The following is a 19,590-nucleotide window of genomic DNA, read 5'->3' on the forward strand; positions in this document are numbered from 1 at the left end:
AATAAAGCAGTCAGTATTTTCCGTGCACAGAAACAAAATAACTCAACCAAATCGAATTCTCTCTGCACGTGTTACATCTGCCCTCCTGCAGTGCACATGGTTTTGTCCATCTAAGAAGGTTTTTGTCAGAAAGAGTGAACTAGAATAAGGCCCTATATTCCAATGGAGCAGCTTCAATACTTGTATTACTAATATTACTATTCCCCTTACTAATTCAACAGTAATGTTTCTCACAGAAATGGGATAAAAATGTCAACATTTACATTGTTGACATCAGAAGGTCAACATAGTTGACCTAACAGAATGTCTACATTTTCATTAGACTTGTGGTAAGGGTTAAAGTTGCTGTTAGGATTACACTTAATGATAGTGTGTTTCAGCTATTTTTAGGAATTAACATAAATTAATAAAGACAGCGGAGGAAATGTATTGGGACATGATTTTTAGGCAAAATCTTTCAAAATTGCACATTTTCCAAATTTTGCTCATGTAATAGGGTGCAATTTGTGATATAAACTTCACGTTTTGCAGTAAAAATCTCATGTTTCGGCCGGTCTAAAAAAAAAAAAAAAAGGCATATTACAAATCGCATCCAGATGTTTTCTAATTGAGAAAAAGTGTCCAATAAAGTGTTAACAATTAAAAATTAAAAAAAACAACATGCCCCCCCCCCCCCCAGGCATAACCAGCACTGATCCCCAAAATATGGTTGAATAAAATAGTGGGGATCCCTATATTAAAGTAACCATCAACATGCTCTTGGACCGGTCCTGGTTCCCAAAATTTGGAACCAGCACAAGGCTCCAACAGCCAGCGTTGACACTTTTTATACAAGGTCCCCCTGCCGAACCATGACTACCATGGCTGGACAGTATACATGGAAGAGTGGGGACACCTCAATAAAGGGACCTTCCCACAGGCTTGTCCCATCCAGGACTGAAGCCCCAGGGACGTCTGGCTGTTTCAAAAATAAAATAAAACACCTAAACTTTTTTGTGCTGTGGAACTATAAGTCCCAACAAGCCTCCCTTGCATGCAGGGACTTGGATAACCACAAGACCCAGCATGTGGGGCACTAAAGGGCCAACTTAAACTTGTAGTTCCACAACATGACCAAGATTAAAATAAATACACACATGCACCATATAAAAACTTTATTACATACATACATACATACATACATACATACATGTGTTCATGCACACAGACTTACATACTCACCTTGCAAGACGCTCACTGCAGGTCTGTCCCCTTCTCCAGTAAAGTGTCCAAAGGGTTAAAAATAAAAAAATGATTACCGCGAACCCCTATAGGCAGAGACTGGCCCGTGTGTCTTAACACAAGCCGCTTTCACTGGGATTCCCAAGCAGGGCAGAGCTCAGCCCTGATTGGATGTAACCATCTCCATGGAGATAGAGACATTCAATCAGATGGGAAAAGTTTTGCCCTGGTTATTTAACCCATACATTTTTCTCAACAGCCTCATACTTTTTATTTACTTTATTCTATAACTTTTACTGTTGTTGGTTTTTATTGTTTTTTATTGTTCTTTTTTAACTTTTATTACTCCTTTTTTTTCACAAGCGCTCATACTTATGTATCTGTACTAACTATACCGTATAAGGTGCTTCATATAACAATGCAAAAATGTTACACACTATTAGTTTAATTGATCAGTAATGTTAAAATATTGGAAATAAGAATTTTACTTTATTAGTAGTATAATAATTTTAGAAAAACCTTTAATTTAGTTATTATTTATGATTAGGAATTGTTAAATTAATTTATGTATTCAAATTCTACATGTTGTAAATACATTGCAAAATGGATTTCTACTTTAAAAATGGACCTTGGAGCATGTTTTTTCTTTTTTTTATTCCAATAATATTCGCATTGTAATCCACACAAATATAGTCAAAGTAATACAACAAATACTGCAATCACTATTATTAATTTTGCAAATTTATGCAAGAGCCACTGTAAACTGTAAAACCCCTGTTCACAATAAAGATCAAGATTCAGGAGTTACAACAACATTTATGAATATCTGTATCAATAGTTGTTTTTGATTTTCCCCATAAATATATAATGAAACCTGTTTCCTTTGAACTAATCACAACCAGAATAGTTAATCCGGTGCAAGCTCGAAAAATATATATATATATTATTGAAGTTAAAAAATGGACATTAATCTGAATATGGGCATCTCTCAAATAACAACCAGAATAGCTGTTAAAAAATAAACTGTACAAAGATTGATATCCCTGTAAATAACTCAGAGAGCGCCACACAATTGGAATCACTTTATTGCTTAAAATGTATTTTATTAATTTTATAATAATGGTATATACCTATATCAACAATTTATATGAAAAACATTACATATACAAAATATTCCCTATAAATCAAAAAAGACTGGTTCAAAAGTTTGGCCAGTGGTAGTATTGCAAGATTACCAGATTTCTCAGTCCTCAATTATGAGAAAAGGTGATAGTTCCTTGTCATCACTTTTTATATATATATCGTAGAGGAGATAGTAATGTAGCAAAGTTCATGATAATTTGATTTCAAGCTGACAGTGGTGCCGTGTTATGCTTTGCAGACAGCTATCAGCTACCCCACCAGTGGAAGCCGCCAGTTGACGTGTTACCGATGCAGTCTTTTAGCAGGGAGCGAGCCGCCTGCCCTCAGCAAACAGTGATAGTAGGTGACATGTATTCCGCGTGCGCTCGCCACACTTAGGGCTTGGTGGCTCGCTGCACTCGCCACACTATATAAAATCAACTCCATACCGATGTGTTGTCCGGCCAACATACTGGACACTGCAAACACAAGAAATTGGATAAATAACATACTGTAAGTAGACATAAGTAGACATACAACTGATAGAACTTTCAATCATATATGATGTGCCCAAAACAGGAGAAGAAAAATGTGTGCTATTCTTCAAATTTTTGTCTGACATTTTAAACAACCTTTCAGATTTGGCCTCAAATCCACATTTTCCAAAGTTGATCGAAAATGGCTAGGTGCAAGACAATTTTTAAGAGTAATGTTTTTTTCTGAAAACCACCTTAGGATCATCCTCCAAAGACTCTGACAAAGATGTATCGCTTTTTAAAATTCAGAAATTCTTTCTAATGATGTTCTTCATTTGTTTGGAGTGAGAATTATATTTTGAGACAAAAATCGGTGTATGATTCTCTGTGAACTCCCCATTTTTAGCATTATTAGTTAATAACGAATCCCGTGTCATTTCCAATACTTCTCTCTTGGCTGTATCTAAAAGATCCTTGGGGTATCCTGACTCTCCTTCTTGGATGTTGCTCTCTTGGCCAGAGACTGTATTTTCATACTGAACATCAACCTATTGCAAAGAGGTTGACTGTCATAATTATTTTAACTTTGGAAGCAGCCATCATCGACCTTGGGTCAAAAATATACCTAAAAATCAGTATATGAGAATCCTCCGTAATTATTCGGATGAGGTAGATTTTCTGAGACAGGTTGACAAACTCCCGATTGCATTTAGTGAGTCAGGATACCCCAGGGATCTTTTAGATAGAGCCAAAAGAGAAGTATTGGAAAAGACTCGGGATTCGTTATTAACTAATAACGCTAAACAACAAAAAAATTGGGAGTTCACAGAGAATCATACACTAATTTTTGTCTTGAAATATAATTCTCTTTGTAGGATCAACCTAAAGTGGTTATCAGAAAAACATTACTCTTAAAAATTGTCTTGCCATTTTCAAATCTGAAAGGTTGTTTTCAAATGTCAAAAAAAATTGTATTACTTGTCGATTTTTGAAGAATAGCACACATTTTTCTTCTTTTGTTTTGGGCACATCATTTATGATTGAAATTTCTATCAGTTGTATGTCTACTTATGTCTACTTATGTTATTTATCTAATTTCTTGTGTTTGCATTGTCCAGTATGTGGGCCGCACAACACATCGGCATGGAGTTGATTTTATATATTGTGGTGAGTACAGCGAGCCACCGAGCCCTAAGTGTGGCGAGGCATGTGGAAGACATGTAAAGTAAGTATTATTCAAAGTATCATTCAAAACCCTAAAGTGCTACCTCGAGTTACATATATATGAAAACCATGCAATTTGAGATGGAATATAATACATAACTTAAAAAACAGGTGTCTGCTGCTTCATACACCCCAATGGAGGAAAAGTGTTTCCTTACATTTCTTACAATTGCTAAACTTTCTCCAGTAATTCAGTGTTACCTACTATCACTGTCTGCTGAGGGCAGGCAGCTCGCTCCCTGCTAAAAGACTGCATCGGCAGCACGTCAACTGGCGGCTTCCGCTGGTGGGGTAGCTGGAAGCTGTCGGCAAAGCATAAGCACCACTGTCAGCTTGAAATTTAATTATCATGAACTTTGCTACATTACTATCTCCTCTACAAAATATATAAAAAGTGATGACAAGGAACTATCACCTTTTCTCATAATTGAGGACTGAGAAATCTGGTAATCTTGTAATACTACCATTGGCCAAACTTTTGATTTATAGGGAATATTTTGTATATGTAATGTTTTTTATATATATTGTTGATATAGGTATATACCATTATTCTTAAATTAATAAAATACATTTTAAATGATAAAGTGTATCTATTCTCGTATACCATTTCCTTTGACCCTTATTGAAATCAGGCCCTCATTGAAATCAGGCCCTCATGTTGACTGTATGGATCAGCTTTGTTTGGATACATGAGCAAGCAAGACCTACCAAAGTGGTTTAATTGTCTAATTAAAGGTGGTTGCAGAGACCATCCCACCCATCAAGGTCTCCTGCAACTTTTAAAATTGAAATTTCAAAAACAATATTCTGTTTACAGTGCAATACTTTTCTTGCGCCCTGTTTAATTCAAGGGTTAGATTGTGGGTATTGTCCAGGGTCTCAATGGAAAATCAATTAAGCAAACATTTCTTAGGTGAGACAAAATCTCCTGTTGCTATTAGCCCCAATATTTCTTTGTGTGCACACACATTGTCATATGTGAAGTTTAAATCACATGACCACACATGTGAATGACCCAAGTTCTCATTGACATTGATGCTCTATCTCTAGTATAGCTACACTGATGCATATTGGCACCTGGAATTCATCCTCAATAATTTTTGCTTGGTTATCATGTAAATGTTCTATTGCCTTGTAGTTCATTACCAGTTCCTTAGTGTCACTTCAGAGTCTGCCATCACATGGAGACATTAGTCCAATATCTGATAATTGCTGTTTTACTGGAATCATTGCTGTTCTTCATGACTTCATGTTACATCCGTCTGTAATTACAGTGGCCCATATTCAACACCTGTACCATGTTATAAGGGCTTTTTGTAATACAAAAGCATACAGGAGGCATTTGGATTGTAAACATATATGGCCTAACAAAGGGCCTGATTCAGGTTGGCTCAGAGGGGCTGAATTTGGGCCTGTTTCCGATAGTGGGGGTCTGGGACTGGAAGCAGGGGAATGCCCAGCATTTTACAGGTGTCAGATGATGTCAGCACACACCCCCTTTTTCGGCCATCTCTGGCTGAAATAAAATTCAGTTTAGACTAACTTGTTTGCGGAGGGCGAAAAAATTATTTGATGATCGGTGACCAACAAATGATTTTTCGCTCATGAGGCCACATGCAAGGGGATTCCGGAGGATGTTTGGTTGGGCGGCAGGCAAGTGGTGTTTACCTAGTCAGTAGTCTGCAAACAAATGCAACTCAGCGACAAGTTTTGAATCAGGCACAAAGTTAGGAGCCAATACCAAAGTAGATTTATTATGCAGTATTTGTACTGGATACTTCAAAACAATAGATTTATAAACAATAGAGAATATTATTTGGAAAGTTATTAACAACTGTGATAGATTCTTGTTTAGCAGTATACTAAAATAAACTAAATACACAAGTACATTTGATATAAAAATGAAATAACCCTGGAAGACCAGCATCAATTAAGATCAATTATAAATCATTTACCAGCATAAGGAGCCAAATGTACTAGGGTGTGAGAATCGGAAAGTGCGAGATTTTTGGGAGAGTGTTCCCCTTTCTTTGAAGCAGCAACCATTTACACTGAAAAAACAGGTTGATTTTTCCATGTAAATGATTGCGTTTTAAAAATAAGACACAAATTTACCAAAAACTCTCACTTGATGATGATTCTCACACCGTGTTACAGTTGGACCAATGTGTCCTTTTGTTGGAATGGTATGTGAATGAATGACCCATATTGGAAATCGTTGTGAAGTGGTCTGGTGGCGCAACAGAAAAACCATCAAGTAATAAGAGGATAAGTGCGTGGTTTAATAGTTACATAAAGTATGCTGCCAATAATAAACCATAAAATAATAATAATATTAGATACTTGACATACTGTAGCACAGTATGCAGATGTCAACATTATCTTTGAGGTTAAAACAATTGATACAATCTTATTTATTAAGATACAATCGTATTATTTATTTACCATTGATACAATCGTATTTTGTCTTTCCCCTATGGTATATACTGTACCAAAATTGCAGCCCTGCAAATATGTCCAAAACCATTCGTAAGCCACATACCATCAAATGATTCCCACACTGATCAGCCCTGATTGCAGGCTCTGAGAACCGTTGGACTTACACGGGAGCTGCAATGAAATCAGCCTGATCGCAATGGAGCTGATGTCACACAGACCATTCCCTAAAACACTTGGGCACGCCTGTGTTTATTGTGGAATGCCTGCTTTTTTGAGATGTTTGCAAGCTGAAAGAATTTAGTTGTGTTTTTATTTTGTGACCATAAGGCTTTGAGGTCTTATCTTCTGTGGATCTTCTGTGACATTTTAGATCGAACTAAAATGGCATCAGTAGATTCACAGTTGAAGTCCTTACAACAGGAATTTAATTTGGTGAAATATTATTCTACTCTATTAAAATGGTCCATGGATTCCACCTAGACTGTTTTCAGCCTGAAAAAGTCAATTTAAATGGGGTCTGTATAATTTTGATCACGATGCCCACTTACAGTATCCTGTGGGGGAGACATTGGATGCATTGATAGGGTTGTCTAGTTAGATTATTTGAAGTTTTAGGAAACATAATCAGGAGATGGAGTCAGTAGATGATTGGTCTACGTCTACCTAAGTACTGTTCTCCAAACACCAGGAGGAACCCACACAGATTGCAGTTGCACAACTACTTTTAGAGGAGTTGATTGAAAGACTATTGTGGAATAAAAGGGCACTGGGGCAGATCTATGAAGCGTCATTATGTGGGAGAAGAGGTATCAGCGCACGTTATGTGCATTGATACTGCTTCTCCCCCATGTATGAAGGAGCCGGTGCACGCTAAATGACAGGGGCAGTATGCACCTCTGTCCATATCGGTGCTGATGTCTAAATGATACAGTAGCAGGCTAATATGCAAATGTATGAATGGGCAGCGCTGACCAATCTCCCTGCTGCCGATAACTGCAGCAGCATGGTGGTGAAGCCCTATCTCAACACAGGGACCGAGCTGTCTCTGCTGCTGGCGCTGGGCTGTGCTGGAGATCTCGCATGAGTAGTGAGATCCCGCGCATGCCCAGTCCAGCCAGCCGGGGGGAAGGAAAAGGTGTGTCAGTGTGAACTGATGCGCTATCTCCTCAAGGTCTCCTCATTGGGACATCACCGTAGGGGGGAGTTTGCGCTCCCCCGCTTCGGCATACAAGATGTTAATACATCTTGTCGGTGTCCCTTCCTGCTTTGCGGTGTTAATGAGGCGAAGCAGGAAGTACAATAGCGGTGCGCTAAGCGCCATTATAATACATCTGCCCCAATGGGTGAATAAATGCCCTAGGAATTCAAGAAACTTCAAACCTAAGTAGAAGTGGAGAGTGCTCCTTAGATTTTCAGTTAAATAATTTGATGAACTCCCTTACAGATGGGTCAGGTCCCATCCTTGCTGGCGGGTTGCCAGAACGTCCGCGCTGGCGACCCGCCAGCAGCCACGCCAGCGAATACACTGAGACGCGTGTGCGTCTCACGCGCACGCGCGTCTCAGTCTCCGTCGCCAGCGCGATGGAAACCCTGTCCGTCTCCGCCTCAGGGAGACGGACAGGGTTAGGGGGGGTTAGGGGGGGGTGCGGGCAGGCGGCGGGGACCCCGGGTTTCCGCCGGCAAGCCGGCGGGGACCCGGGGGAACGGATGGAAGCGCCGTCGGAAGGGGACGCACGCGCCTCTCGTGCGCGCGCGTCCCCTTCTCACCATCGCCATGGCGCTGGCGGGGGATGGCGGCTGGCGACGCCAGCGCCATCCCCTGCCAAGATGGGACCAGACCCATCTGTAAGTTTATGGTGGTATTGTATATGTATATGATACTTTTGGCCGGATGTATCAAGCTTCAACAATTTACAAAGTGCAGAGTGATAAACAACCAGACAATCAGCTCCTAAATGTCATGTTACAGGTGGTGTTTATAACATTTTTATCATTTTATCACTTTTTGAAGCTTGATGCATCTGGCCCTCCGATTGATAAGGGATCAGCAGGGATTTGACTGACCAAGAAGTGGAGTAGGATGGTAGGTCTGCTGTGTTGATTTGGGCAGATTGCTACGCTGTGAGTTGGGTCATTTATTTTCATCATATTACCCCATGTCACTTATAATGTGCATCTTGAGTGTGTTCTATTTAACTGAAAACCACTTAGCTTTAGTTTTATTTATTGTTCTTATCACTCTGAACAACCAACATTACTCTCTGTGGCAAAGTTATTTAAATTACATCATCCTTCATAGTGTTTAGAGAAAAACTCCCATGACACCTCTGAACAATATAAAACAAATGTATGTAGTAATTACCCAATGATCATCTGTTCCCAAAAGGTATAATTTCAGATAAATGTATGAACGCTGCTTAGCGATCTGTACATTGTGTCATACTGTAGCATCTTCATTCTCCCTGTGTAACAAATGATAGGACAGGACGTTTCGATGTCTATGATCGTAATGGTAAGTTCTGCTGTTCTCTTTGCCACAATACTACACAATTGATTATGGGTAAAATAATCATTGAATAGATGGGAGGTAGATCCCAACAGATCAATCTATCATGTTTATTGTAGAACACATTGTTTTACATTGAGATTGTATGTGAGTCTTTGTTTTATTGTTCACAAAAAGAAAAACCTCTAGAATTGATCAAACTTCATCTCACTGAAGAAAATCAGAATCATATCTTTCAAGGCATTTTACATTATTATCCATTTATTTCACACTACGATACTATTTACACACTTGGCTAACTATAAATTCTTGATCTATTGATTCAATAAGCTAATACATTATACTAAGGGGGTTATTCTGGCTTATTCACCGGGATGCGATTTTGCATCCTTGTGAGTGAACCAGATCCCGCCTTGCGAAGGGCAGTACGTTGGCCCACTGTTCTCAAGCCGCGTACGTTCACACTGGCTGTTAATACATATTATACATAAACATCCATTCGCAGCCTGCGGGGTAACACCCAAATCATTGGATGGTCACCAACCATTGAATTACAGTATGTGGAACGTGCATTCAGATCTAAGCTTGCTCAGAGCAAGCTTAGATCTGCTTGCACATTCGGAGGGAAGTGGGTGTTGTCAGCTGGCTGCCACCCACACCATTGGGCCTGAAACGCTGGGTGTTCCCATATAGTAATGGGCCGCCCCATGCCCTCTGTTTGCAAGAATGGGTGTGAGCACACAGAGAACAGTTTGTTTGCACTGGCCACATGCACCCATGGCATGCGCAGAAATGCGCATGCACAATGCGAACGCACATGGCTGTGCGAACGGACCAAAAAAAGGTCATTAATCCTCTAGACTGCAAGCTCTCTGCACCCTATTTTTAAGGTAAGCACATTCCACCCAATTAATAAAGTCAGCATCTCCCTTGTCTATGTCAATGTACTTACAGTCTATGATTACAGCGGTATGGCATGTACTATATTGTGTGGTTTGTAAGCTGAATGTCCAGTGCCACAGCACTTATAGCTCCTGGCAAATAAATATGTTGGGTGTACTTTTAGCACCAAAATGACATCATGTTGGATTTTGTCTACGAGTGATGAATAATATTAACTGATGGTTCACTGCACACAGCCATACACATTTTAGATGCAAAACCTCTGCAAAAATAAATTAGGCATAAATCAATTTCCTTGTCCTTATACCAGAGGTTCCCAATCACGGTCCTCAAGGCAATCCAATGGTCCAGGTATTAAGTATATTCATGCTTGTCCACAGGTGACTTAATTAGTAATTCAGTCAGTCTGATTTAACCATCATACTATAACCCATTTCTCTGTGCCTCATTATTCATCCTGTTTTCTGCATTTATCTGCTTTAGCTAATGAAGACCTTAGATTAGACTCCCCTTCTGTTTCATAATTCAATTTAAGCTTCTCACAACTACTACAAAGATCCTCATCCAATCCTCTGCTGTTTACTTCTCTAACCTCATCTACCTTTGTACTCACCTGCAAACTTCTCTCAGCTCATGCATGCCACCTGTCCTACCATCTGATTACTTCCTCCAACAAACCCCTCCAAGATTTTTCTATCAGACTTTCCACCTCTCCAACAAAACCCTCAGATGACAATCCAGGGTTTTGGTATATCCATGGCTCAGCACAGATGGTATACTCAAATTGACTGAGATACTTATTTAGCCACCTATGGCCAAATATGGATATACTGTACATGTTGGGTGTCCCTTATCCAAAATGCTTGGGACCAGAAGAATTTTTGAATAACGGATTATTCCGTATTTTGAATATTTTATATATTTCAGTGATGTATCTTGAGGTATCTTGCAATGATGTTGTACAAACACATCAATCATATGAAATACACACACATATATCTTATTTGTGCATGAAACAAGGTTTTAAAACGTGAAACAAAGTTTATGTACAATCCCAGGCAGTGACTTTAAATGCCAAACAATCATGTCCTTGCAAATATTTAGTGCCAGTTACATGTTATATCCCCAGTAGTGCCAGTTACAGATGTCCCCAGTAGGTTTTTAGTAAAAAATAAAAAAAATTAAACTACATATGGAGACTATGGTTTTTGGAATAATTTTGATAATGAATATTTGGATAAGCGATACTCAACCTGTACTCAAAGCCTGGACCATTAGAATACCTTGCATACAGAGTTTAGGAACTTCTACATTAGAGAATAATAAATAGTTGTGCAGCCAAAGTACAGTCCAAATATCCATTATCATTTACACATCTTCCATTTTGGTCTACAAGTGGATAGACCAAAATGAAAGATAAATAAGTTATCATGGATGTTATCTATTTTTTTCTATTGTGTGCTTGTAGTGTGCTTACATAGCACATATATATATATATATATATATATATATATATATTCTAGACAAAAGAGAACGGGCGCTGATAGTGCATGAATTTGTTTGAATTTTTTTTTTTTATTCTCAGCACAAAGAAAGCAGGTGTAAATAGACGTACCAACGTTGGCGGTTCTTATTCACCGCGGTCAAACAGCATAGAAGCGGTGCACCTAGTGATGGAGCCGGTTACACTCGCTCGTCCAGTCTCCAACACACAGCAACGATGGTGAAATTGATCACGACGCTAGGCCACGCCCCTACACGTTTCGTATCAACTTCGTCAGAGGGCTGTCAGTCACCTCATTTATACCAGCAGCAACGTCAATTACGTCATTACATAAATTACATCAACATAACCTTAAAATTAACATCATAAAACAACTGTCATATATAATAATATATTATAAAAACATATATTACTGTCACTAATAGCAATATCTAAATTGATTGATCATTATAGTCTATTTGTATTCTGTAAAAATTAAAAAAAATTTGGTACTTGTTTCCTAGCACGGCAACCACGATTTATATCGTGGTGGTCGTGTCGGAAAAAAATCGCGTCGGTCGCGTCTAGTGCATACCAAAACGCACACAACGTGACCGACGCGATGTACCCGATTTCTCCATAGGCTTCAATGTTAAAATAATTTAACATTGAAGCCTATGGAGAAATCGGGTCCATCGCGTCTCCATAGGCTTCAATGTTAAATTATTTTAACATTGAAACTGAGTACATTTAACATAGAAAAAAAAGGTAAATGGCCCAATATGGGCCATTTCTCATTGGCTATGGCCCCGGCATGTGTGTAAAAAATAATGGCCCCCCATTGTGGCCGCCACCCCCACGATTGACGCGAACCCGAAGCGTGGCGAGCGCAGCGAGCCCGCGAGGGGCGGCGGTGCGCGTCCGCCGACCTTTTCATTCCCCTACTATCCACGTCGGCGTGGAGTTGAGAATATATAGTGTGGCGAGCGTAGCGAGCCACCGAGCCCGAAGCGTGGCGAGCACAGCGAGGACGTGGATACCCCCTCGTGGGATTGACAGGTATCCGCTTGCGCTCGCCACGCTTCGGGCTCGGTGGCTCGCTACGCTCGCCACACTTTATATTCTCAACTCCACGCCGACGTGGATAGTAGGGGAATGAAAAGGTCGGAGGACGCGCACCGCCGCCCCTTGCGGGCTCGCTGCGCTCGCCACGCTTCGGGTTCGCGTCAATCGTGGGGGTGGCGGTCACAATGGGGGGCCATTATTTTTTACACACATATGCCGGGGCCATACCCAATGAGAAATGGCCCATATTGGGCCATTTCCCATTTGTACCTATGTTAAATGCACTCATTTTCAATGTTAAAATATGTTAACATTGAAGCCTATGGACAAATCGGGTCCATCACATAGGCTTCAATGTTAAAATATTTTAACATTGAAGCCTATGGACAAAGCGGGGGCATCGCGTCGGACTCGCATAGGCTTCAATGTTAAAATATTTTAACATTGAAGCCTATGGGGAAATCGCGGGCATCGCGTGCCTTAAAGTTAAGGCACACGATGCCCGCGATTGTGGCTGTGCTAGGAAACAAGTACCAAATTTTTTTTTATTAATGATCAAAAACTCGTTTAAATACCAGCAATCGTATTTTATGTATGTAATCATATTTTATGTATGTTTTTATAATATATTATTGTATATGACAGTTGTTTTATGATGTTTATTTTAAGGTTATGTTGATGTAATTTATGTAATGACGTAATTGACGTTGCTGCTGGTATAAATGAGGTGACTGACCGACGCTAGGCCAGCCCTCTGACGAAGTTGATACGAAACGCGTAGGGGCGTGGCCTAGCTTCGTGATCAATTCCACCATTGTTGCTGTGTGTTGGAGACTGGACAAGCGAGTGTAACCGGCTCCATCACTAGGTGCACCGCACCGCTTCTATGGTATTTGACCGTGGTGAATAAGAACCGCCAACGTTGGTACGTCTATTTACACCTGTTTTCTTTGTGCTGAGAATAAATTTTCAAACAAATTCATACACTATCAGTGCCCGTTCTCTTTTGTCTAGAAAATCCTTCACCTGTTGGATACAGGTAAAAACTTCGGTTTTGAGAAACGGAGCCACCGGGTGAAAAGACCTGATTGCTGTATCGTCCTACAAAGTATTGGACTTGTTCATTGATTTTGAACTGCACTGGATACAGGTTCACTAAGTTCAGTGCACTGTTTTGTATTATTTTATTTATATATATATATATATATATATATATATATATACATACAACCCAATAATGGTAGGGTGCCTAGATTGTATAAGTGTAGCCAATATCTTAGTACATATAACCAGTAATAGTAAACATCAAGGGTCCTCGATCCAGTGAAGCAGAGATAATAAAGTTCTTCCAAAGAAAACTATTTGTTTAATCTTTCAACCAGTGGATACACGTAATGCACACTCCCACCGTACAGACGCCATGATGCTGACCACCGGATACATCACCAGAGGGATGTGCGATTGGACAGCGGTGGCGGTACATTATTCAAGGACGCTGCACTTGCGCTGTCAGCCACAAAGACACCCTGTGGTGGATGCCGAGGTGACAGGCGATCAAACTAGTTTAAGCATAATCTAAAGAAGTCCTGGTGAGTGCATTCTGATATATACCCGCTATATATAGATATATACATCTATAAATCTGCACAACACTTTTATTGGCAAGCTGCTCAATCAGAGGTCTGTCATTCAGGTGCCAACAGGGAGGGGTAAATCTGGTTAGGAAAAAAAAACTGTTTGTATCCCAATTGCACACTGAATGAGAAATATACATATAATAATCAGATAATACAGAGATCTTGGTTGCATATATCTGCAGATATAGGGCTAAGCCCCCAGGCCATACGTCAAGGCATCTCTGTCACTGGGGGTCCCTAACACTGGGTATGGGTCTGGGGTGTGGGCCCCCAATATGCCGGCACAGGATGACTACTCCAGGGCAGCACACAAATGAAAATTAGTAGGTGTTAATAAGAAGCACATAAGTGCTATGTAAGGAGGTGAAGGTGTGGTTAAAATAATACATACAATGTGATAGGGAAAAACATAAATGTTAATAAAGTGTTAGGGTGTGCTAACCTGGAGCAGACCAGCCATACCAACAAAGAGGGAATCACACTCCCAAACCCATCCCATGCACAATAACAAATTTTGGGGCCTAATAGCCCAGTGTAAGGCCACATGATAATGGCTTACAACATCTGAGAGCCAGCTTACCTGGAGATACCCCTGGCTTCTCCAATGGCACTCAGGTGTCAGCAATCCCTCCTAATGCTGACCCATCTATGCCTCTCTCAACTGCACAACACTTTTATTGGCAAGCTGCTCAATCAGAGGTAATGTCATTCAGGTGCCAACAGGGAGGGGTAAATCTGGTTAGGAAAAAAAACTGTTTGTATCCCAATTGCACACTGAATGAGAAATATACATATAATAATCAGATAATACAGAGATCTTGGTTGCATATATCTGCAGATATAGGGCTAAGCCCCCAGGCCGTACATCAAGGCATCTCTGTCACTGGGGGTCCCTAACACTGGGTATGGGTCTGGGGTGTGGGCCCCCAATATGCCGGCACAGGATGACTACTCCAGGGCAGCACACAAATGAAAATTAGTAGGTGTTAATAAGAATCTATAAATCTAGTTGCATTTGGATGGTCCGGCACTCCATTTTTGTGGGGTCAAATCGCTCCGGTGCCCTCAGCCAGTATGTTGTAGAAGCTTTTGGGGTTGCCGAAACACAAACGGAGTCTTGTAAGTCAAAATACAAACTTTATTGTGGATAACCCAAATACAGTTTAATGCATTCCTTATAAAGCAGAGATAGATCCCACCACCAACCACGGCTGCTCCGATCGTCTGATCCGGACGGCGTCCCCAGGACTTCATCATGTGCTGCCGGTTAACAGAAAAACTAATAACACCATGCTGAATAGTTTATATACGTACATAGAAAGTGACTAGTTCTTACATGTTGAACATATATGGACAATTCCTGGTATACATAACACATACATTAAAAACCTATGTAAAAGATGTACATTGAATAGCGCTATCTGTACAGTTATATTTTCCAGAGGAGGGGTACTCTAATTGGTCCTTTATTTAGGAGGAATCCTCATGTAATATGGGGGGGGGTTTCTAGGAGGGGGAATGCTACTTGATGGAAACTCGAATATTGTACCACCCATATATATGTATTGGGGGCATATGTTGGTTAGTACTGTTAAACACCATGTGGCTTAGAGTACTGATGTGCGTGTCATTTTATTTACAAAACTTCAGCTCCATGGTATCTGGCTATGGTTCTATGTGTATGTGCTAGGTGATATTGATACACAATGTGTCATTAAGTGATAGTAAAAACAAACAAGTGCTGGTGCTTAAACTATATAACTGTGTTCTTAAACAATGTGAAAAACTGAGTATGTGTGTATATAAAATATATATTGGTGTCTTGTGGAGAGGGACCTCCTCAATGTAGGCGCTGTGTAACATCTGGTTAAAAAAAAAAACTAAAGTGATGTCGTGTGTCACAGGCCAGGGTACTACAAAAAGATCTTTAAAAGGAAGAGGTGTGTTCTGGATTCAGAAGATACTCCACATAATCTTCTCATTCAGGCCATGTGGGCTCAATGTATTGAGCCTAACCATCCATCGTGTTTCCAATTATAGTAGCTGTCCCCCTCTATCCCCACCCCTGCGGTTGTGGGGAAAGTGGTCAATAATGAGGTATTGTTACTGATTTAGTCTATGTCCTGTTTCCTTAAAATGCTTGGCCACAGGTTGTTCCAGAACTTTTCCCTTTGTGTGTCCTTCAATAGCAGCTTTTATGGATAATCGGTGTTGGTCCATCCTAACTCGCAAGGTGTTAATAGTATTTCCTATATATAGGAGGTTGCATGGGCACTAAATCATGTAGATGATATGTGTTGTTGTGCATATCACTGCATGTTTGATGTTGTACTTGGTGCCTGTGCTTGGATGGGTAAATGAAGATCATGTGCCCATGTTGTTGCAGGTTGCACATTGTAAGCATTTGCAACAGCCAGGACTCCTACATAGAAAGTTTTTAGCACAGGTGTAGTCTTTTCTCTATCAGAGATATCTGCATGGGCTACCCAGTCCTTAATGCCTCTTTTGGGGCAGATCATAGATCTCTTGTTCTTAAAACATTTAAGACTGTTATCCGTGCTGATGATTGGCCACAGGGCTCTGGATGCCCTTGTTAGCATTGGGCTGGCAGTAGTGTGTTTGCTGGTCCAGGGAATAATTTCCTCCTTGATTTTTTGCTTTGGCTTTAACAGAGACTGTCTAGTCATGCATTTTACTTCTTTTTGTTTACGCAATAATGTGGCATTATATCCCCGTTCAATGAATCTTCCCATAACTTGGTCTAGCTCTTCACCCAATGTAGATCAGTCATTAGTGATCCTTGCTGCTCGTATAAATTGGTATTGTGGGAGTCCTTCCTTCAAAGCTCTTGGGTGGTGACTGCTGGCTAGCAATAGGGTGTTTTTATTTGTGGATTTGTGATAAACTGTTGTAAAGATCTTTTTCCCTTTTTAAGGTAACGAATACATCCAAGTACTTAATGCTGCTATTGTCCATGTTATATGTGATTTTAATTGGTGAATCCCAGATTTAGCGAGACCTCCTACCCAGATGATAAATAGGTCGTCTATATATCTGGAGTATTGTAAGATGTTGGCTGCCACCTTGGGGTCTTGGAAGAACATATTTTTTACTATTGTAAAGTGCAAGGGAATCTGCTGTGCTATATAAGAAACTAAATAAATAAATAATCTCTATATTCATGTCTCACAAGGGGCAGCGGTGTATTAACCCCATGCTGTCCATTATACTGCTTTATCATAAATTGCAGGGGCATATATCAACAGACAAGGATAGCATGAAAACCAACAATCTGAAAGATGCATGGTGTAAGTATGTGATGGGAAATTTTAAATGCCAAAATGAGCAAATAGATAAACTGACATTTATGCTAAATATATCCTTGATCTAGTCAGGCATGTGTTTTCTCTAGTAGTAGTAGTAGTAGTAGTAGTAGTAGTAGTAGTAGTAGTAGTAGTAGTAGTAGTAGGTTTATTTATAAGGCGCCACAAAGTGTCCGCAGCGCCGTACATAGCAAACAAAAAACAAATGACAAGGTAACGTACAGGGTGTGTTGAAAAATACAGTATAAATAGGGGTATAGCTGGTAGAAATAAAATCAGCATCAGTTCAGAAGAAGGTGTCAAAATTGTCGAGGAAACTGAAGAAGAAGTAGAGGAAGGGAAGAACAGGACAGGAGCACAGGTGAGGTAAAGAGGTAGGGTGAGTACGTGAGGCAGGAGGACCCTACTTATAAGAGTTAACATACTAAAAATAGGTGGGTGGACGAACGAAAAACAACAGGATAAGTAGGAACGGAGGGGAACGGAGGCAGGATTGGATCTCTATCGCTATAAATGGGCTGCCTATTGATATTTGTGAGAACAATTGCCCACTGTGATGTTTTATACATCACTGTATGCTTTCTAGATTAATATAGATAAAAACAAACCTCTGCTCAATCAACACCAATCTCTCCTCCTAATTGATATCACTGTGACAATTTTAGGAAGTTTTGTCTTAAAAATCACAGGACATAATGTTATTTTTCCTTTACTATTGTCATAGGAAAAGATGACGGAAAATCACACGTCTGCTCCCGTATTCCAAATTGTAACATTTTCTTCTACATCAGTTTATAAATTTCATTTCTTCACTGTGTTTCTTTTATTATATCTGATTGGACTGCTAGCAAACTCTATTATAGTTATAGTGGTATACATTGATGAGCAATTGCACACCCCAATGTATCTATTTCTCAGTAATTTGTCCCTAATAGACCTTTGTTACACAACAGTCACAGTCCCTAAGCTGCTACACATGGTACTGTCTGGTAATTACACCGTGTCCTTCATGCAGTGCTTTACCCAGATGTATTTTGTTTATGGATTTGGTGGCACAGAAATTATTCTTTTGTCCGCAATGTCCTATGACCGGTATGTTGCCATTTGTAAACCATTACACTATCACCGTATCTTCAGCTGGAAATTCTGTATGCAACTCGTAGTTGCCATATGGATATCTGGATGTTTAAATTCATTGGGAATTGCAATTTCAGCCTCATACATGCATATCTGTTATTCGTATATAATCCACCAATACTTCTGTGATGCTAAATCTCTCATGAAGATCGCCTGCACTAATACGGAAGTGTTTCTTATTGTTTTCTATATAGAATTATTCTTCTTTGGATTCTGTCCATTCTTTTCCAGTTTGATGTCTTATGTTGCAGTTATTAGGGCCATCTTGAAGATGAAATCCAGAGATGGAAGGAAAAAAGCCTTCTCCACCTGCTCATCCCACCTCACGGTCATCAACGTGTTTTATGGGACAGCAACATTTGTGTTCATGATACCACAAAATGACCACTACAAATTCTTGGAGCTGGTCTTCACTGCACTGTACACTATAGTAACACCCATGCTAAACCCTCTGATATACACTCTACAGAATAAAGATGTAAAGAAGGCAATCAAGAGATGGATGAAGATTAAGTAATTGAAATGCTAAAATAAGGGAAAGAAGGAACATCTGTCCTGGGCTGCATCAGTGGCTTTGTACATTTGTAGAAACCTATACTGTGACACTTCATCATCATGTGTAACTAAACAACACTGCAACACTACACCTGTATTATTGTATATATCTATGTTCAATTTCTTTATATCTTGTATTCTTTCTATGTATAATTTTGTCCTGTGTCATGTAACATTTTAGCAGTTACTGATACCTCTAAAATATTTTTAGAGGTATCAGTAAATAGGAAGAGACGTAAGAAAGTGAAGGAATCGGGTGAGACATAAGAGAGAGAAGGAATATGTGTGACATAAGAAAGAGAGATTTGGAATAGGGGGGACATGAGAAAGAAGAAATAACAGAAGACAAGGGAGAATGAAGGAATAGGGGAGACATGAGAAAAGGAGATTATGAATGTGGAGGGGCATGAGAAAGAGAAGGGATAGGGATAGGAGTCATGAGAGAGAGAGAATGAATAGGGGGAGACAATAGAAAGATAGAACAGGGATGGGGAACATG

At 39.9% G+C, this 19,590-nt stretch overlaps 1 protein-coding gene across 1 annotated transcript; it reads left to right on the top strand.

The window, feature by feature from the left end:
• Positions 1 to 18,129: 18,129 nt before the first annotated feature.
• Positions 18,130 to 19,053, top strand: LOC146021093 (olfactory receptor 1-like). The gene has a single exon (XM_083154894.1). The coding sequence runs from the start codon at positions 18,130 to 18,132 to the stop codon at positions 19,051 to 19,053; it is 924 nt and encodes a 307-aa protein (XP_083011020.1).
• The last annotated feature ends 537 nt before the right edge of the window (positions 19,054 to 19,590 follow it).

Source organism: Crinia signifera, chromosome 7 (assembly GCF_055691185.1).
Source record: "Crinia signifera chromosome 7, ASM5569118v1, whole genome shotgun sequence".
In the NCBI taxonomy this organism is placed as follows: Eukaryota; Metazoa; Chordata; class Amphibia; order Anura; family Myobatrachidae; genus Crinia; species Crinia signifera.

Coding starts and splice junctions, on each gene's coding strand:
- LOC146021093 (XM_083154894.1), top strand. CDS start 18,130: ATGACGGAAAATCACACGTCTGCTCCCGTATTCCAAATTGTAACATTT.